Source organism: Cnephaeus nilssonii (genome assembly GCF_951640355.1).
Source record: "Cnephaeus nilssonii genome assembly, chromosome: 2".
NCBI lineage: Eukaryota > Metazoa > Chordata > Mammalia > Chiroptera > Vespertilionidae > Cnephaeus > Cnephaeus nilssonii.
In genome coordinates, this window is record NC_137073.1 from 15,159,008 (window position 1) to 15,180,578 (window position 21,571).

The 21,571-nt window shown below is 48.8% G+C and overlaps 1 protein-coding gene across 1 annotated transcript in view; it reads left to right on the top strand.

The window, feature by feature from the left end:
* The first annotated feature begins 9,428 nt into the window (after positions 1 to 9,428).
* The window catches only part of KCTD5 (potassium channel tetramerization domain containing 5), a 35,687-nt gene continuing 23,544 nt past the window's right edge, over positions 9,429 to 21,571 (top strand). The window contains exon 1 of the mRNA XM_079782894.1: positions 9,429 to 9,708. Coding sequence (XP_079639020.1) covers positions 9,457 to 9,708 — 252 coding nt within the window. The 5' untranslated portion in view covers positions 9,429 to 9,456. The remainder of the gene's footprint in view (positions 9,709 to 21,571) is intronic.

A 21,571-nucleotide genomic window follows, 5' to 3' on the forward strand; every position in this document is an offset into this window, starting at 1 on the left:
CACAGAGCTCAGGATTCAAAACCTGTCCTGACTAACCATGACACCCTGACCTCGGCCACTGTACTCAACTGCCTCCCAACAAACCTTGTTTTAAATGTATTTTAGTCTTCACAAAGTAATTATAACTTGTCCTCAGAGAATGTTAACCACTTTATATGATTTATCTTATTTCATTCTCATCACAACCTTATGAGATACTCAATATTTATGACCATCTTGCATGTGAAGAAATCTGCCAGAGTGTACACTAAATGTGAGTGTAAATATATATAAAGCTATAGAGTCAAATATATATATATATATATATATTAAGCACCTTTTCTCAGAAGGTTACTGAAGGATGTGCTTCACTAAACCAAGAAAAAAAGGCATGAGATCCAGGAAGTAGGAAGAAAGAGAACACGCAGGAAGGGGTGAAGGGGAGTCCCAGGATTCGTCCATTCCACAAATATGTATTGACATTCCCACCACGCCAAGCACTGTGCTAGATATTGTCAATTCATTAGTGAGTAAACACAAAAATCTCTGCCCTCGTGGAACTCTGATACCACTGGCTTGTGGTTGGGGATGGAGGTGCAGATAGCAAGCATCTATATAGATAAAAGCCTAAGGGACCAGAACGACAGGAACAACTGGTTGCTGTGATGTGCAGTGACCACCAGGGGGCAGACACTCAACACAGGAGCTGCCCCCTGGTGGTCAGTGCGCTCCCACAGCAGGAGAGCCTCTCAGCGGAGCCTCTCCCGCCTCCAAGGCAGCACGGCCGGCTGCAGCAACAGCAGGGCAGGCACAGCGGAGCTGCCACCTGGCCCGGGCTGGGGCTCCTCCTTGGCCACCTGCCACTTGGGCACTGCTACATCCCTCGGGGGATGTCACACTGCTGGGTTTTGGCCCGATCCCCGCAGGCCCTGGCAGTCCAACATCCCCCCAAGGGGTCCCAGATTGCGAGAGGGTGCTGGCCAGGTTGAGGGACCCCACCCGTGCACAAATCCGTGCACCTGGCCTCTAGTAATAAATAAACACATCTTATTGGATGTTAGAAGGTAATAAATGCTGTGGGAGAGAAAGAAAATCAGGTAAGGAGGACTCAGGAGTGCTCAAGGAGAAAGTGTGATTTGAAATGGATAATGAGAAGAAATCCCAGGATAAGAATGTGGAACACATAGACTCAAGGGCTCCAGAAAAATATATTGAAAATAATAGATTAAACAACAAGAAAGCCCACTGCATGGGAGAACATATTTGCCAATGTTATCACCGATAAGGGTTTAATCTCCAATGTTTACAGGGAACTCTTATAACTTAACAAAAGGAAGATAAACAACCCAATCAAGAAATGGGCAACCGACCTAAATAGATACTTTTTGAAAGAAGACAGAAGGAAGGCCAAGAGGCATATGAAAACATGCTCGAAGTCACTAATCATCCAAGAGATGCAAATCAAAACGACAATGAGATACCATCTCACACCTGTCAGAATGGCTATCATCAACAAATCAACCAAGGATGCAGAGAAAAAGGAACCCTCATGCACCGCTGGTGGGAATGCAGACTGGTGCAGCCACTGTGGAGAACAGTATGGAGTTTCCTCAAAAAACTAAAAATGGAACTCCCATTTGACCCAGTGATCCCACTTCTAGGAATATATCCCAAGAAACTAGAAACACCAATCAGAAAGGATATATGCACCCCTATGTTCATAGCAGCGCAATTCACCATAGTTAAGATTTGGACACAGCCTAAGTGCCCATCAGCAGATGAGTGGATTAAAATACTGTGGTACAGCTACACAATGGAATACTTCGCTGCAGTAAAAAAAGAAGGAGTTCTTACCATTTGCAACAGCATGGATGGAACTGGAGAGCATTATTTTAAGCAAAATAAGCCAATCAGAGAAAGATAAATATCACATGATCTCACTCATTTATGGAATATAATGAAGAACATAAACTGATGAACAAAAACAGATCCAGAGACAGAGAAACATCGATCAGACCATCAAACCTTAGACTCTACAGCAGCGGTTCTCAACCTGTGGGGTCGCAGGGTCGCTAGCAGGGTCGCGACCCACAGGTTGAGAACCGCTAGCAGGGTCGCCTAAGACCATTGGAAAACACAGATATTTACATTACAATTCATAACAGTAGTAAAATTACAGTTATGAAGTAGCAACGAAAATAATTTTATGGCTGGGGGTCACCACAACATGAGGAACTGTATTAAAGGGTCTCGGCATTAGAAAGGTTGAGAACCACTGCTCTAGAGGGAAGGTAGGGGAGGGTGGGGGTAAGGAGGAGAGATCAACCAAAGGACTTGTATGCATGCAGATAAGCCTAACCAATGGACATAGACAACAGGGGGGTGAGGGCATGAATCGGGGGGATGGAGGGGAGTAATGGGGAAATAAGGACACATATGTAACACCTTAATAAAGAAATTAAATAAAAAAAGAAAATAGCCGAAACCGGTTTGGCTCAGTGGATAGAGCGTCGGCCTGCAGACTGAAGGGTCCCAGGTTCGATTCCGGTCAGGGGCATGTGCATTGGTTGCGGGCACATCCCCGGTGGGGGGTGTGCAGGAGGCAGCTGGTCAATGTTTCTTTCTCATCGATGTTTCTAGCTCTCTATCCCTCTCCCTTCCTCAATGTAAGAAATCAATAAAATAAAATTAAATTTAAAAAAAGAAATCAATAAAATATATTTTTAAAAAAGAAAATAATAGATTAAAATTGAATTAAGAAGCTGCCAAAGGTGAGGAAAATCCCAGAAAAACAGTGTACCAGAAAAAGAAGGGGGGAAAAGGAATAGAAGAGCAAACACAGTTTCCTAGGCATCTCACTCATCTCAGCTGTGGGTGATGTTTACAGTCATAATACAGATGCACTGATTCAACTGGTAATTATCATACTCCATCTTGGTAGAAACTGAAGTAGGAGAAGGTATGAGTGAGCTGACTCCTCACCCCTTTTAACAGAAAGGCAGTAGATAATGAATGAAGACAAAGTACCGAGATAGTGTTTAAAAAGATGGACATAAATCACAGGAAGAACACTGAAACCAGTAGTAAGTGGAATATGAGTAGGGAGACCTGAGGCAGGGGCTACTGTTTCTCTTGACAAGTCTTTTTAGAATTCTTTGGCCTCTTTTTTTTAAAATTACTTTATTGATTAAGGTATCACTTCTTTAGCCTCTTCAACATTGATGCAAATAAAAATTAATGAAATGGGTATATCTTCTTTGTGGAAATCCTAAGAAGCTCTCCCGTGGGAATGTAAAGCTGTGCAAGGATCTGTGTGACAGCGTGGCTTTAATGTCACACACACACACACACACACACACACACACACACACACAAAGAAAAACAACCAAAATATTTATCAACAAGAGAATGGTAAATTATTGCTGGAGAATTCTATGCAGCTTCTGAAAAGAACAAGGCAAAGCTCTGCAGAGAAGGAGAGTGAAGGCAAAGCAGCAAGTTGCAGACTATGAACTGGGGTCTTTAACTTTTTTAAAAACTTAGAGCCTCTTACACCAAAACATGGCCATGTAGTTCTTGAGTAACTCAGAGGACAGGGAGAAAGAACAGGTTGAGCACTAGAGCCCAGAGGAGCAGCAGGTGGAGCCAACCACATTTCAGCCAGCCTCAGGGAAGGGGTGAGGAGAGAGGGGTGGTGGTAGCCCTGAAGAAGGCAGCTGAGCAGGCAGCAGCAGAAGGGCAGGGAGTGGCTGAAACCGGTTTGGCTCAGTGGATAGAGCATCGGTCTGTGGGCTGAAGGGTCCCAGGTTCGATTCTGGTCAGGGGCATGTGCATTGGTTGTGGGCACATCCCCGGTTTCTGACTCTCTATCCCTCTCCCTTCCTCTCTGTAAAAAATCAATAAAATATATTTAAAAAAAAAAAAAGAAGAAGAAGAAGAAGAAGGGCAGGGAGTGGCAGCTGAAAGAGGATGGTAGGACAGTTCTCAGCTCTTGTGGGGCCTCAGTGGCAGCCAGTGTGTAAAGCCCAGGCCAGGCCAGGCTGCTCCTCACTCCTGGCGAGAGGCAGGGTACCCCCTCCATGTGTTAGCTCTGGCTGCCCTTCCCAGGACAGTGAGCAGGAGGGGAGGTGTACTCACCTGTCCCAGCGGAGTTCACGGGCATCCTGGCTGGAGGAATGAGAAGGACAGCCCCCAGATTTTCTTTGTCCCTTCTGTGCCCAGAGCCTCTGCCCCTGGCAGAAGGGTGACCTCTGGACAGAATGCAATGACTTGGTCTGACATTGTGAGGTCAAGTCCCACCTAGGGAGGGGCAGGAGGATGTGGGTGGGGGGAGCTAGAGCTAAAAGGCTGCCTTATGTACATGGGCCATTTGTGTGGAGTACTCACTGCAAACCCAGCTCTGTACTTGCACCTGGCCTGTGCTAACTCAGGTATTTCTCACTCATTCCTATAACCCTCTCGGCACAAGGGAGGAAACGGGGTTCCCTGGTAACGGAACTTACCTAACTTCACACAGCTAGTGTGTTAATTATGTAGCACTGTGTAATGACTTACCCCAAAATTTACAGGCATAAAACAACAAACATTTATTATCTTATGGTTTCTGAGGAGCAGGAATCCAGGAGCATCTTGGGTTATTCTAGCTCAGAGTCTCTAATGAGGTTGCAGTCAAGATGTTGGCGGTGCTGAGTCATCTAAAAGCTTGACTGGGGCAGGAGGATCCACTTCCAAGATTGTCCATTCACCCAGATGTTGGCAGATGCCTCACTGCCTCACCTGGGGGGTGGGCCTCTCCACAGGGCTGTCTGGATGTCTGCACCGCGTGGCAGCTGGCCTTCCCCAGAGTGAATGTTTCAAGAGAAAGAGCATACACGCAAAATGGAAGAAGCTGCAGTGATGTTTATAACCTAATATCAGATTTCATACAGCATTGCTTCTGCCATATTCTATGCATCACCCAGGACAGCATTAACATTTTTTAACATGGGCTTTTCAATCTGGGTACTGCTACCTCTGCAGAACCCTGTGCTTGGGCTTCTTTCTCCCTCCTGTTCTAAGGGGTAGTGCAGTTCAGGGCTCAACACAGGGCCTGCCCTAATACTGAGTGTTTTGAGGGCGGTCACCGTACACTTGATGGGGTTCTTCCTGGGGGAGAGAGGGTGGGGTCTACAAGATCATTCAGGACCTTTCAAACTGTCACTGTGGGATATTACAGCATCCCTACCCCTATGTACTAGATGCTAGTAACACAGATTCTCCCTTCCCTGGTATGGCAATCCAAAATTTCTCCAGATATTGGCAAGGGTCCATGAGGTAGTGGGGAGGCAGAATTGCCCCAGTTGAGAACCACTGGGGTATAATATACATCAAGAGCCCCACACGTCCTAAGACTGGGAGCTCATGGTGGTGGGCTCCCTCCTAGCAGACTATACTTGAGTGTGGCCCTGGCAGCTCCCAGGACAAACCTCACACTGGGGCAGCCACCGGACTTAGGCCATTGCCTGTTCTCAGGCTCATTGCTTATGGACTGGACTTGAGCTTTGGTAGCACAACCTGTTCTGACCAGGTGTTTTGGGGGCTGGGCTGCCACAGAATCAAGTTTAGGATCCTCTGCATCCAATCGTGTGGACACAAAGCTGCACATCTGAATTTTACATTCTGCAGAGAGAAGGGAAGTTCTGCAGTGCCATCTCTGTGGTAGTGGTCTTCACGTCCAGACCACCCACATTTGGTTTCATTCTTAATTTCTCCACTTTAGTTTGGGGTCCATTGATTCTGAAGGGAAACATGCATGAGAAATTTTTCTAGGTACCATGCTCAGTGGCACATGACTCCGCCAAAGACGGGCTGAATCGCACAGAAGTGGGGCTCCTGGCCTCCTCTGAATCTGCAAGCCCCGCTCCCTCGGCCAGTCCATAGACTGAGGATGCAGTCGCCAGGAGCGTTTGGAGATGGTATTGTTCTTGGAGATGTCGCCATACATGCTTTCCCCTATTCTTTCTTTTCACATCCAAACCTAACCTGAACGGATAGTGACTCAAGTGGGTGTGGCCCTGGCCTCTTGGGCAGCCTACCGGGCAAGTGCTTTACACCAGGGCAGGAGTCACTGCCAGAGCCTCGGAGGGGCACAGGCTGCTGGCAGGGTTGTCAGCAGGCTGCCTGTGGAGAACTGGTCTGGGGAGGAAGCTGTTCCAGCAAAGAGCAGTTTTCTCCCTGGTCCAGACAGCTGTGGTGTGCCACTGAACAAGCCTTCGTACACCTGAATTTTCCCCTAAGTCATTTCTTCAGTACGAGGAAACAACAAACATTATGTACAGAGGCCTTTTTACAAAAACAAAGCTTTTTAAGCTGTGTAATCCACCCTAGTCTAACCTTTAAATTTTGCCCAGACTGTGATGAACTTCTATGTTGTTTGAGTAAACCTTTGAAGACAGTGGTAGTCCTTGGGCAGGTGTGAATCAAGTCATATTGCTAAATGACTATGAATAGGGTTCATTTTGCAGGTGAAAAGCCTCTATCACCATCATAGTTTGATTGGATGTCGGCAAAATTTAATTCTGCAGTATTTAGAGCTGCTGTACCTGTTCCTTGATACAAAATCGGATGAGTTAATAGTCTGTTAGTTGTCTTTCAGGTTGGTGGCAGTCACTTAGAACATGTGTGATATTCTCTACCTGGTCTGTAGCTGTAACTGTGATGTACAGGTAAAGCAAAAATTAAAAAAAACAACACCACTTATGAAAAGCAAACAATGCAATGTTATTAGGATATACACTTTTGTATTTTTATTCTTTTTTATATTTTATTGATTTTTTACAGAGCGGAAGGGAGAGGGATAGAGAGTTAGAAACATCGATGAGAGAGAAACATCGATCAGCTGCCTCCTGCACACCTCCTACTGGGGATTTGCCCGCAACCCAGGTATATGCCCTTGACCGGAATCAAACCTGGGACCTTTCAGTCTGCAGGCCGACGCTCTATCCACTGAGCCAAACCGGCCAGGATGTATTTTTATTCTTATATAAGGTTATTTGCTGGCTATTGTTGGCCTCTAATTCAATCTGTGTTATTTAAAATTGAATATATAAGTTATTTGGATAGAATTCATGTTTGGGGCCAGGTTGTTGAATGTATTGATATACCGCATTGAATGTGAATAATTATTGTAAACGATACTTTACAACTTTTTTCTGGCTTTATTATATAAATTTTCTATTTGGTCAATGATTTAATCATATAATTTGATGAGTCTGTTCCTCCTTTTAAAAAATATTTGTGCTTCAATGTAGTTGCTGGATGATTTTGTGCGTATCTATGGTAGTCTTGTAATAAAAAGGCGTGGAAGCGGGAAGACATTAACCACAGAACTTAGATGCGTACTAGAGGCCTGGTGCACGGGTGGGGTTCCTCGAGGTGGCCTGTGGAGATCGGGCCCCAGCTCGCACCCCCAGCCTCACAGCCCAACAGCCCTACCTGGCACTCTGCCTTGGCCTAGCACTGCCCCCCTTGCCCCCTCACCTGCTTCACCATCCTGCCTGCAGGACCATCGATTGGGGCCGGGCCCCCTGCCCCCCTACCCTCCCCCCAGCGCCTGGGAGCTGGGCGGCAGCCCCGCCCCCTGCCACTGACGCTGGTCGCTGTCTGTGGGGTGATCAGCAGGGTGATCAGGCTCCTGCTTGCACCCGCCTTGGCCTGGCACTGCCTGCTCACCTGCTCCACCATCCTGTCACGTCCTGCTCCAGTCAGGGCCCATCGACCTGCAGTGCTTCCACAGCCGCCTGCTACCAGCACCGGGTCGCCACACCCACCATGTTCAGTGCCGCCCCCTGGTGGTCAGCGCACGTCATAGTGAACGATCCAACTCAGGTCTCCCAAACGCCCGCTGGAGGGGACAATTTGCACATTAGGCTTTTATTATATAGGACTAGAGGCCCAGTGCATGAAATTTGTGCACGGGGTGGAGTCCCCTCAGCCCAGCCTGCACCCTCTCCAATCTGGGACCCCTCAGGGGATGCCAGGGATTGGGGCTAAACCGGTGGTTGGACATCCCTCTCACAATCTGGGACTGCTGGCTCCTAACCGCTCGCCTGCCTGCCTGCCTGATCACCCCTAACTGCCCCCCCCCGCCAGCCTGATCACTCCTAACCGCCTCTGCCTGCTAGCCTGGTCGCCCCTTACTGTCTCCCCTGCTGGCCTGGTCTCTCCCAACTGTCCCCCCGCCGGCCTGGTTGCCCTCTACTGCCCCCCCTGCCAGCCTGGTCACCCCCAACTGCCCCCCCCCCGCCGGCCTGGTTGCCCTCTACTGCCCCCCCCTGCCAGCCTGGTCACCCCCAACTGTCCCCCCCCCCCCCGCTGGCCTGGTCGCCCTCAACTGCCCCCCCCCACCCCCGCCGGCCTGGTTGCCCCATGCAGCCTGCTGTTCAGTCGTTTGGTCATCCCTCACTAACCCCCCTGCCAGCCTGGTCGCCCCACACAGCCTGCTGTTTGGTCGTCTGTCCGGTTGTTTCGGTTGTGACAGCCCCTGGCTTTTTATATATTAGGATATGCATAACCTCTGGACAGAGACAGTGCAGTGAAGGCCTGGGGAGGGAGTGGGAGCAGGGTGGAGGGGGTCAATGGGGGAAAAAGGGGAAGGGCATCTGTAATACTTTTGTTTTGTTTTGTTAATCCTCATTGGATATTTTTTTAAAAAAATATTTTTTATTGATTTCAGAGAGGAAGGGAAAGGGAGATAGAAAAATCAATGATGAGAGAGAATCATCAATCAGCTGCCTCCTGCATGCCCCCTATTGGGAGGGTCGAGCCCGCAACCTGGGCCTGTGCCCCTGACGGGAGTCGAACCCAGGACCCTTTGGTCCGCTCTACCCACTGAGCCAAACCAGCAAGGGCTCCATTGATTTTTTTAAGAGACAGTGGAAGGGAGGGGGAGAGACAGAGAGCAAAACATCATTGTGTCTCTGGACTGGTTGCCTCCTGCACGCCCAAGGATTCCCCAACCTAGGTATATGCCCTTTGACGGTATTCGAAACCCCTGCCCTTCAGTCCACAGGCCAATGCTCTAACCACTGAAAACCGGCTAGGGCTGTAATACTTTCAACAACAAGATTAAGATTAAAAAAGCATGTAGAGCGTAGACAATGGCGATGACCGGTGTAGTTATTTTTCGGCTATGGTGGATCTTTGTCGTGACCTGTATTAAGACCGGGAGTGGGGCGGGGATGGGGAGGCCAAGCTCCAGCCCCGCGCCTGTCTTCATCTCTGTACTTCTACGTGAGCATCACAGACCACGTCACAACCTTCTCTGGCCAGAAGAGGGCACGATCCTCGGCTTTTCCGGACCGGAATTTTCGTCTACCTCGTGACGCCCGGGCGGGCGCATTAGCAGGGCGGACCCGTGGGCGGGACAGAGCTCGGAGGAAGGTATTAAAGAACGGACGCTTCCGGTGAAGGGGAGCTGTGGCTGGGCTTGCTGGGATCATGGCGGAGAATCACTGCGAGCTTCTACAGCCGGCTCCAGGCGGTTTCGGGGCGGGGTTGGGGGGCGGCTTGTGCCGCCGCTGCAGCGTGGGGCTCGGCGCCCTGGCCCAGCGCCCCGGAAGCGTGTCCAAGTGGGTCCGGCTCAACGTCGGCGGCACGTATTTTCTCACCACCCGGCAGACGCTGTGCCGGGATCCGAAATCTTTCCTGTACCGTTTGTGCCAGGCCGACCCCGACCTGGACTCGGATAAGGTGAGGGCCGCGCAGGCCGGCCAGAAGGGGCCGGGTCGCCCTGGCCTGCGGCCCGCCGCTCACCCCCTGCCCCATGCTGAGGAGGCCCGTTCGGGTCTCCGAGCCCCGCACTCCCCTTGTCACTAGCTCGATCCGACTCCCCAAGCTCCCTGCTCTCGGCCGGGAGGAGAGGGGATGGCGCCCTAGCACCTACTACTCTCGAGGATCCCCAGCCGCTCCACCTTGCGTCTCTCTATCTAGCCTTCACTGATCTTCGGTGCGAGAGGTTTCCCACATCCCGGACTTGTAGTGGATCTACTTTCTTTTCCTCCCTAGATTCTTTGGCCCCTGGTGTGTCAGCACCTCCTCTTCTCCGTCCCAGGGTACTGACTGGGTTTGGAACCAGAGAACCCTGGCGTCCTTCGCTTCTCACATTCCAGACGTTTGACTTAATGTTGGCAAGGGGGAGTTGACACGGTCGTCTTCCTCTCCCAGTGACTTGCATTTAGAGAATTGGTGCTTCATTGTTTCCAGCCACAACACGCACCCCGTTTAGCATTCTAAGAAGGTGATGTCCACAGAGCGATATTTCAAAGGGAATGTTGTTCATATTAAGGGGTGGATAAGGGAAGTCATGGAAGGGCCAGGTAGGAAATCTCTTTCAGACTGCTTTCTAACTATCCTAGTTTTCCCACTGCCCTAGCAAAAGGATAGGAATTTCTAGGCTGGTTTGCAGCTTGTCTTCGTATAATATAATGCTCACACTGTTGTTCCAGATAGTAATAGAAAGTAAATTATTTTGTTGATTACATTTACAAGACTGTGTGGCCAAGGCAGAGTATCTCGGAAGCTATACAAGCTGTATAGGATGGAAACTCAGAAAAGGCTGTTGGAATATAGTTATTACCTATATTTATCCTAGGGAATTCACTAGCCTTCCTCTTACTTTCCTGGGTCTTTCAGTTGGGCCTATGTAATAGCACGTGGCTTCATTCCTTGCCAGCCCAGCACTTGCCAGGCATAAGGCTTCCAAACAAACTTCACATCCTTCAAGTTTGAGAGGCATGCCAGAGACCATCCTCAGGGTGGCATGACCTATGATCAGGAAATGAGAATTCTTGAGTTATTGCAAAACCACCACTCATGGATAGAAATCAGAGTTTGAGATGCCAGCCCTCTGGCCCTCTCGCTCCCCACCTTCCACCCCACCCTCACTCCTCAGATACCTCCTTTGCTTATTTGAGCAAGTTCTCTAAGTCTTAAGAGTCTAAGAGAACTAACCTCCCAGAAAATGACAGTCATCTCCAGTATAGAAATAGGCTTTGTGAGCTATGATTTTCCTTTTATAGTGTGGGTGTATGTTTTACTGTTTTGTTTTTCTTTTTAAACAGTGGGTCTTAGTGGTCATTCACTAGCATTGCTACTCTGGCGTTCCTGTTTCGTGTATTGAGTCAGATTTTAAATTGCTCTTGTCCTTCGGGTTGTTTTGAGGCAATGGCTGTCTATTCGACATTGAAACAATTGATTCTGTGCCAGTTAACTATAGCTTGCACAGTTAAGTCCATTCATCCCTTTATTTGACTGTTTCAAGACAACTTTAAAAATTCATGCTTTACTGTAATAGTTGTCTGAGGGAGGGTAATTAATCTATCAGAATATATCTGTGTTGTTGCTTTTCCAATTATCTGCTTAGCCATATTTGTTTTCTAAAATGTAAAACAGAAATTTATAACATGAAGGTAAAGTAGCAGTTACAGTTTCTGTCTCATAAAATAAAATAGTTGCTAGTAAATAAGGGTTAATTTTAATCACAGATAATGTGAATTTGTCAGAAAGAGTAATGCTAATTCACATTAGATATAGGAGTAGGATTTTTTTATTTCGAGTGAGAAAATGTGTAAGATACTTGGTCTCTTCAGTTTCTTTCTCCTTGGTTTAGATGAAAGAATATCCCAGAGCCCTGGCCAGGTGTGCTTCAGTTGGTTGGAGTGTCGTCCTGTACACTGAAAGGTCTCGGGTTTGATTCCTGATCAGGGCACATACCAGTCGGGGTTGGTACAGGAGGCAACTGATAGATGTTTCTCTCCCTCCTTCCCTCCTTCTCCCTTCCTCTCTCTAAAATAAGTAAAATTTATCCTCTGGTGAGGATTAACAAAAATTACAAAAAAAAAAAAAAAAGACTGTCCAGAGAGTCACTAAACCCTGAGAGAGGAATCTGAGGATTAGGGAGGAGGGGAGGGGATGTTTGGAGGAGTGGGACACTAGTAATTACAAAATGGAAGAGAAACAGGATGTTGATTCACAGGTAAAAATCTCAAGCCCTGACCTCCTAGTTAAGATGAATGAAAGCTTACCTGGCAGATAATCCTAGGGCTGAAGCTCAGCGTGGTCCTGGTGGAAGAGTCCCTGTTGGGCGTTGGACTAGTGTTTATTGAGCACCTGGGCTTGCAGAAGGTGGCGCTTGGATAGGGGTTGGGTGGGGAGATTTAAGGGGGAGGAGTTCCAAGGGTTTGGAGTTCACTGGGAGAATGCCTGTGGCCTGCTGTTAAAGGAAGACTGTCTGGTGGGGAGCTCAGTCAATGAAGCCATGTGGGAGAGTTGGAGTTACAGGACATTTTCAGAGTGCTTTTTTAGAAGTGGGCAGGTGGCTTGCTAGGGAAGGTGGGGAGCTGGGTTACAACTGGTCCCCCTTCCCCGAAGTCTTCACATTCCCTCTCAGGATGAGCTTGAGTGGGACCCAGTGCCCACCGTCCCCTACCTTCTTGTCTCAAGTTCTGACTCTGGGCCCAGTGCCCCCATGAAGTTCTCTTTATGGACAGTGTAAGTGTGAATTCTCCTTCCTCCATGGGGGCTGAGTCTGTCCTGGGTCATTTTTCTCTTCCACGTTCCCTTAGGGACTGGCCAGGTGTAATACTGCTTCCCGGAAGTGCTTAGTAAATACTTGATGTGTGATTCATTTTGGTTATGTCCTTTGTATTCCAAGTTAGCTGGCCCATAGGTATTGTTGAACAGGTTAGACCTTGTTTAGAGCTGAATCAGCCCCTGTTTCAATGTGGAGATACTTTAGAGTATAAGGGCAATAGGAAATACGACTACTTGTTGATGGTAAACCACTCAGATGAAGTAAGATTGAGGGGATTTGGTCTCTGCAGCTGAGCCCGTCCGGGAGAAAACTGTGGGTTGCCTATTTGCTCTGGTCCCTGACAGGGCAGTGTCCTGGCTTTGGGTTTGCAGATTCTGTGGCAGCAGGTGGGTCTTTGAGGGGTGGGGCCATCATGGTGCTTCTGATGACTTGCCCTTTTCAGTTCTTTGCTTGGGCTCACTCCAGGTGTACTTGCTGTTGGCAAGAGACAGCATTGGAAAGAGTGGAAGGCATTTTATAGACAGGGCTAAGTGATGGGGCTGTGGGTGGAAATATGATATTTTAAGCCACTTGGCAAGAGAAGTGGGGATTATTCTGAGTGGAAATGGTAGATTACGTTCAGTATAACTAGATCAGAGGTGAAGGGCTTAACTGGCCGAATTCTTAGAGTGGCTCCTGTCCTGATGAGAGCTGTGCGCCAGCCTGAGGCCATGAGTGGGTGTCCTGAGACCCTGGTGCATGTCAGTTCACACTTTGCTGGAGGATGGGGCTCTGGGTCTGTTCTTAGCCCTGACCACGCATCGAGGTTGGTTCAGGACCTGAGGGAAGGGTCCCCCTGTGTCCTGGGGCAGTCCTCCTCCTCCCCTTAGTACAGCGGGTGCTGGCTCCCAGAAGAGGGGTCATCTCTTCACAGCGTGCCTAACGGGAAGGCTCCTCTGACCTGAGCCAGCCCTAGAGTCAATGCTGTCAAAGCCAGCCCTAGAGTCAATGGGTTACAACTGGTCCCCCTTCCCCGAAGTCTTCACATTCCCTCTCAGGATGAGCTTGAGTGGGACCCAGTGCCCACCGTCCCCTACCTTCTTGTCTCAAGTTCTGACTCTGGGCCCAGTGCCCCCATGAAGTTCTCTTTATGGACAGTGTAAGTGTGAATTCTCCTTCCTCCATGGGGGCTGAGTCTGTCCTGGGTCATTTTTCTCTTCCACGTTCCCTTAGGGACTGGAAGAGAAAAATGGAGTGAGAAGAGCTTGCTTAGGGCACCGGCCCCAGGCCATCAGCTGTCCCACCCTCAGTCACCTGAGGGCAGCCGGAGGAAGTGGTGTCAGTCGCACAGCAGTTCCTCTTTCTGCCCCGTGCACATGTGTCCTTCAGTTCCTCTCCTCCAGCAGCAGTGACTGCTGGTAGCTTAAGCAGCCGTCTGAATACTGATCTTGCCAATAGAGTTGTAGGGGAGCAGAGATGCCTACCTGTGGCCAGGTTGTCAGTGGCTGCTTTCACCTGTGAGCAGTGAAACCTCCTTTCCAGGGACTGACTCTCCAGGTCAGCAGTCACTGGGCCCGCAGTCTCTCAGGTCCTCTAAAGGAGCTGGTTGCTTGGCACCAAGGGAGGCGGTCTGTGTGGCCTGGGGGCCAGCAGGTCTCTTTTTTGAAAATATATTTTTATTGATTTCTGAGAAGGGAGAGGGAGAGATAGAAACATCAATGATGAGAGAGAAACATTGATCAGTTGCCTCCTGCACACCCCTTACTGATAATCAAGCCCCCAACCTGGTCAGGTGGCCTTGATCAGAATGGAACCTGGAACCCAGTGCTCTCACTGGGTCTTAATGGCCATCTGTCCCCACACTACAGAGCACCCAGAAAATTCCAGTCTGCAACTGGGATGTGGGTATTGGGTGGGATGGAGCAACCCTGCTGGTACTTTGGCCCTGACTGACTCCACCCACAACTTAATTGGCTGTGTGGCTTGGGGCAAGTTAATGTGCCTCTCTAAGTCATGGCGGCTTTGTGAGCATTAAGGAAGTTGATGACTGGAACATCTGCCCTGCTGGTGCTTGGAGCTGGGTTACTGCAGTCAGTAGAGTCCTCTCTTAATAGTCTTCATCTTACTTCTGTACTTTTAGAAAGAATGTACCAAAAATGCTTTCAATCTCCCCGTCATGATGTCTTTTTGTTAATGTCTCTTACATAGCCTCACTGGCTTACCCAAACCTCGTGGTGCCAGCTCCCACCTCAGCCACACACACCTGGTCTCCCTGCTTCCTGGCTGCCTCTTCATGCTGTCCACTCAGAGCCCCTGGCTGGTTTCAGGACAGGTCCTGGAAGGCCAGTTCCTGCTGCGGGCACTGGAGCCTGTGCCTGGGGGAGGGGCACAGGTTCTGGGCAGTCACTGAGGTTTCTTGCAAGAAACTGGAGAACACTGCTCCAGAGTTCACATGCCTTGGTGGTGTGTGTTGGGAGAGCTTCAAGGCATCCGGGTGGCATCTAAGTAGGGGATGCACCCACTGTCTCTCCCACAGTTGTGTTCTGGTTTCCTCAGCATTGGGCCTCCAGGATCTTAGCCTGCTTTTGCAAGTCAGTTTAGGTGTGTGGGCATGGTTCTGGAAGGATGAGCTGGGCCAGCCACTCATTGCCGATAGATAGGCTGAGGTATCTCAAAACAGACATATAGGGGCGCTGAGTCCCAGGCAGTCCTAGTTATTTATTTTTTAAAAATCTTCAAAAAATTTCATTGGTATCTTCAAAAAATTTTTTTTATTGTGAGAAGGACCAGAAGCCACTTACAAGCCCCAAGGCATAAGAATTAAATAGAACACATAACTTTTATACACAGTTTTCTATGCAAAAAGTTTAGGAGGGGGTTAAGGAGCAGAGGAGCCGCAGGCCTGCCCTTCAGCCCCAGAGCGAGGAAGGGTGGACTCTGCACTGAATCTGCCAGCAGAGCCAAGTGCAGGAAGAGAGCAGAGGCCACCTGGGAGCCAGCAGGGTGGTGGCCGTGGAGACAGCTGGTGGTGAGGGCCAGGTATGAACCCAGGCTGGTGTCCTGTCTGCAGTGTCCTGCCTTGTACCTCAGAGTGGCTGGTGCCCAGGGGGACTGGAGACTCTGGCCCTGAGGAGGCCCCATTCCCAGGCTGGCAGAGCCCCCACCGAGTGTTTGCAGCCAGGGCCCCAGGGTTCTTACAACTGGTGCCTCTGCCCCAGGGGGTCATGATTCTCACCTGTTTCCGTCTCTAGTTGATTTTTTAAAAAATATTTTTTTTATTGATTTCAGAGAGGAAGGGAGAGGGAGATAGAGAAACATCAATGATGAGAATCATTGATTGGCTGCCTCCTGCACGCCCCCTACTGGAGATTAAGCCCGAAACCCAGGCATGCGCCCTTAATCAGAATCGAACCTGGGACCCTTTAGTCTGCAGGCTGACCCTCTATTCACTGACCCAAACCAGCTAGGGCATGATTTAAAAAAAAAAATATATATATATATATATATATATATATAAAACTATATATATATATAGTCAAATATATATATAATATATATATATATATATATTTTTTTAATTGATTTCATCGAGGAAGGGAGAGGGAGAGAGAGATAGAAACATCAATGATGAGAGAGAATCATTGATCGGTTGCCTCATTGCACACCCCCTACTAGGGATTGAGCCCACAACCTGGGCATGTGCCCTTGACTGGAATCGATCCCGGGACCCTTCAGTCCGCAGGCTGATGCTCTATCCACTGAGCCAAACTGGCTAGGGTTCTAGTAGATTTTCTAATGCCAGCAGTTATATGTTAAACACCCACACTCATAGTCACATGATATTTGCAGGGGATTTACGTGCAGGAGCTTTGTACCTGAGATGTCTCTCGGGAGGGAAGTACCTGATAAAACCGGGCAGATGGATGTCCCCTTGCCTTGTGACGTAAATGGTCATAGCAGCTGTGACCTGGGCAGGTGGCACTGGAGCTGGCAGGTCCACCACAGCATTATGCTCACGACTGTCCCCCCCCCTCGGGTGATGGTCTCTAAATGGGTCGGGTCCTGCTGAACTGAATGGGGCCCTGTGAACCATCTCCACTATTCCTGGAGCTTGGTGGCACTCCCCCAGGTAATCTGAGGCACAATTGTTCCAGGAGCCTCCTCAGGAGGCTCATTGATGGGGCCTTTGCTTCTGGGAGCCTCATTTGAGTCGTGTGTGTCATCCTAAATCCAAAGCTACACTGAACGGTGTCTGTCTGCAGCTGGGGAGGCAGCCTGGGGGTCAGAGTCCTGATTCTGAGGGTTTGTTTCCTGGGTAGGTGTCCAGGGGCAGTGCCGAGGGTCAGAATGACCTGGAGCCCTGACATGCACCCTCATCTCTACCTGGAGCCCTGTTTTTCCTTTGTTCCCCGAGTGTGCCGGAGAGTGTCAGATCTCGGTGCCTACAGGGCATGTGGGGTCTCCTGCAGGGAAAACTAAGTCAGAACCAGCTGACACTCGTGCACGTGTGCAGCCTGTTTGCTGTGTGAGGTCCCATTCCTGCTGTGTGCATCTGGTGCCTGGGACAAGCATCTGGTCTCTGGGCCTCCGTTTCCTCATTTGCAATGGGTGATGTCTACCGCTTCTTTCTGGTCAAGGCTGTGAGAAACTGTAGAAAACAAAGCAGAAGAGAGGGCATAGGTGAAGCTTTTATGTGCAAATTCGAAAGAGATAAAAACTGTGCTTCTAATTAGGTCGGTTGCAAATGTTTGTGCACAGAAAATCCTATGCTTTTGCATTTAGATTTCAGTGGGAGAAATTTGACAGAATATATCTTGCATTTAACTCAGGACACTCAGCCCTCTTATTTTCAGGTCTCCAGTGGCCATCCCTTTTCTGTTGCAACAAAGTAGTGGTCGTGTCCATTTCTGGACGTGTGTTTGTGGAAATCCGGAAGTGATCGAAAGGAGCCAAGTGCAAAAGCTCTATAAAGGAAACAAGGAGCTGGAGTGTGACATGTCAACAGAGATATTTTCTGTTTAGAATCTTATGCAAGAGCCTGTCATTCTCTTCCTTTGTTCCTCGCTATTTTCAAGACCTGGTGTCACGGAGTGGCAGCCCTTAGGGACAAGTCGCATCCAATTTATCCATGATGTTTGGCTGGGCAGTGCATTCAATTCTGAATTTAAGGGCTGAGTTTTACTGCTGGGCCTGCAGCATGGGCATGGAGAACCTAGCTGTGTGTGGGGGTGGGCTGTCTGAGAGGCTGGGAGGCCTTCCTGGTCCTCAGAACATTGCTGGGCAGGCTGAGAGGAGTGGTGGCGTGGGGTTCCCAGTCAGGGTTGTCTTCACTGCCTCCCTCAGTTTAGGAACCTAGGTCAGGGGTCTCCCGGGACAGCATGTGACTTGGGCTCTGCCCTGCCTTTGCCCTCCCTATTCTCTTGACAAATGACTGTAGGCACCGTGCTCTAGGCTTTGGCCAAGGCCTCATCTATGTGTCCTGGCAGCCCCCGTGCTCAGGCCCCGGGTCCCATGGCGCAGGCTCATGGATGTAGGCTTCAAACCTCCCCTGGAGACCTGCAGCTTGGCTGGATCACTTCTGGATTTCCACAAACACACTAGGAACTCGACACCACCACTACTTTGTTGCAATGGAAAAGGGATGGCCACTGGGAGGTTCGGTGTCCTGACCTAAATGCAGGATATAGTCTTTCTGTATAATTTCTCCCATTGAAATCTAAATAAAAAGCATCGGATTTTCTGTGCACAAACATTTGCCATCAACACTCCCTTGGGTCCCCTGGGAGTGAGATTCAGGGATTCAGCCAACCTAGTATTAGTGATCCAACCCACTCTTGCCAGTGCGTGAACTGGAGTGAGGAGTATGCTGGCTTCCAGTAAATGTTCAAGAGTCAAAGGCTAGCATTTCTCTTTTTTATGCTTTTAGGGTAGATATATGGTTTTACAGCCAGCACTTCACAAATAGGTCAAATGCTAACCCAGTGAGAAGTGGGAAAGGTCAGTAGAGGGAATTGATTTGAAGAGAATGCATTGTTAATTCTTGCTCTTTTTCCAAAAAAAAACCCAAAAAACAAAACACAAAAAACCCCAGCCTGGCTACTCTAGAAATGTAGCACATGCTTGTTATGTAACTTGAAGAAAGGATGGAAAGAGGGAGGAAGGGGCGAGATCCAGGAGTCTTAGTCTTGGTCCAGTTCCTTGCTGTATAAGTGTGAGTACCCCAAGTGTACATCATCAGGTTCTCCTTACGGGGCTGGTGCAGACTTGTGGAATGGTGACATGATGTTAATGCAGCGTGCTGATAGCTGTGCCTCAGTCACAAACCACATAGTATAGATATCACTGAGATGGCCCTGTCTGTGCTTGTGCAAACATGAGCCTAAGACTTCTGAATTTGTGATATTTTCTATTTTTGTGTTCTGTATTTTTCTTTATTTCCACATTAGCAATACAAGCACACGAGGTTCTGAGGGGCTGATGCCTGGCACACATCTGGTCAGCTAGCCCAGCAGTGATGTTCGAGGGTGCCTGTTCACAGCCCACCCTTGCCAAAGCTCCTGGACTCTGGAGCACACTGCTCACGCTCAGGTGCTCAGAGACGAGGCACAGAGTCCTGCTCATGTGCTTCTAAATGAGAGTCAAGTCTGTTGTCATGTGGGCTGCAGCTGGAGATTAGGCCCCGTGGAATTTCAGGGTCTTGGTGTAGGGCCCCTGGCACGTCTTGTAGAGTTTGAAATCTCCCTTCTGGTAAGCTCAGCGGTGAGAGCACAGTTCTCATATGCTGCTGCCTATCCTGTCCTAACCCTGCCATCTCGGAGCTGTTTCTTTCTTTTCTTTTTTCTCTTTGTTTTTAATATTTTTGCCGGACCTGTTTCTTAATGAAGCTCATTAAATCAAAATGAGTCCACAAGAAGAAATTAAACCAGAGAGTACTGACATGACTCCACAGGGGAGACTGCTTTCGAATTTCCTTACGTGCCACTCATCAGTGGCAAAGCTAGACAGGCTGGCTTGTCCCTGGTGGAGGATGGTGTAGTCTGTCACTGAAGGCCACTTGGTTTTCAATGTCTCAGGGTTTCCCCGGTGAACCCGAAGTTCCGGTCCCAGGTGGGTGGGCCTCGAGGCAGGTCTAGGTCATGGGCTCTGTGACTTTCCTTCTTGGGGGGAGTGCTAGGGCCACGTTGCTGGGACTGTTACATAGAAAAGATAGCCGCTGGGGCAGGAAAGGAGGAAAGGGTAAAGAAAGGGGAGTTTTATCTTACCTACTGAACAAAGAAGTCAGCCATCTTGGGGAAGGGGAGAAAAGGGGGGAGTTTTATATCACCCACTAAACAAAGAAGTCAGCCGCTATAGGACTTGCCAAACAAGATGACCAGATGTATGTATACACATTCTGAGATAAGCCACAACAGTGTAGAGGGGGACTTTGAAACTTAGTCTGCTACCCAAGATAACTGGCAGGGGAACTTTGAAACCTATAGGGGGAAGGGTATAAAACCCCTTGAACCCCTACCAGGTGATAGTTGAGTTGTCCACTTGTGCTTTATGCCGAGTGCATTTTTTTTTAAAAATAATTTTTTAAAATATATTTTATTGATTTTTTACAGAGAGGAAGGGAGAGGGATAGAGAGTTAGGAACATCGATGAGACAGAAACATCAATCAGCTGCCTCCTGCACCGCCCCCCCCCCCCCCACACTGGGGATGTGCCCGCAACCAAGGTACATGCCCTTGACCGGAATCGAATCTGGGACCTTTCAGTCCGCAGGCCTACGCTCTATCCACTGAGCCAAACTGGTTTCGGCTATGCCGAGTGCATTTTTTAATAAATTTGCTTGCTTTGCTTCAATACTGCTTTCTTTCACCTGTTTGAATTCTTCTCAGGAGATTGACAAGAGCCTAGGAGGGGAGAGCTCTCCCCTGTAATTCAGGGGATTATCCAGTAACAGGACCAATGTGAAGGAGCCACTGGGCTGAGTGTCCTACCTTCAGAGCCTGGTGATGCCTGAGCAAATCTGAAGCTCAGAGAGTCGTACCATGTGGGAGAAACACAGTATGATGAGGGCCCCTTTAACAATTTTTTAAAATTCATTTTTAGAGATAGAGAGGAAGGGACAGAGAGAGAGGAAAAAAAACCCACATCAATTTGTCCCACTTATTCATTCATTCATTCATTGATTCTTATATGTGTCCTGCCTGGGGATCACAGCTGCAACCTTGGCATATTAGGAGGAGGCTCTAACCAACTGAGCTACCTGACAGGGCCTGGATGAGGGTTCCTTCTAAAGCCCACTCTGGTTGTTTGTGACCTTGTGGAGGTCAGCCCAACAGCAGGTATATCTGGAGTGACTGGCAGGTTCTGGATGCCACAGAGAGCTGGCATGTGTTCCAGGAGTGTGGAAGAGTGCCCAGCTCAGGGTAGTCAGGGTTCTGTTGTGTGTCTGAGTGCCTGGCCCCTGCGCACCTCTCTCTCTAGGAATGCTCTTTGCCCGAGCTTTGTAAATTAGTGTGTTTGATCCTATGTGTCAGGATGGCCTCTGTGAGGTTTTTGGGAAAACATTTTTGTATTAAAAATAGAACAGCCCAGCTGGTGTGGCTCACTGGTTGAGTATTGACCTATGGACCAGGAGGTCATGGTTTGATTCCCAGTCAGGGCATATGCCTAGGTTGTAGGCTCAATCCCCAGTATGGGGAGTGCAGGAGGCAGCCAATCAATGATTCTAATCATTGATGTTTCTCTCTTCTTTTCCCTTCCTCTCTGAAATCAATAAAAATGTATTTAAACAAATAGAACAAATTGCCCTGGCTGGTGTTTCTCAGTGGTTGAACCTCGGCCCACACACTGCAGGGTTGCGGATTTGATTCTTAGTCAAGGGCATGTACCTGGGTTGCAGGTTTTATCCCTGGCCCAGTTTGGGGTGAGTGTAGAAGGTGACCAATTGATGTGTCTCTCTCACATCAATGTCTCTCTCTCCTTTCTCTCTTTCCCTCTCCCTCTCCTTCCTTCCCTCCCTCCTTCCCTTCCATTTTTTCTGAAAATCAA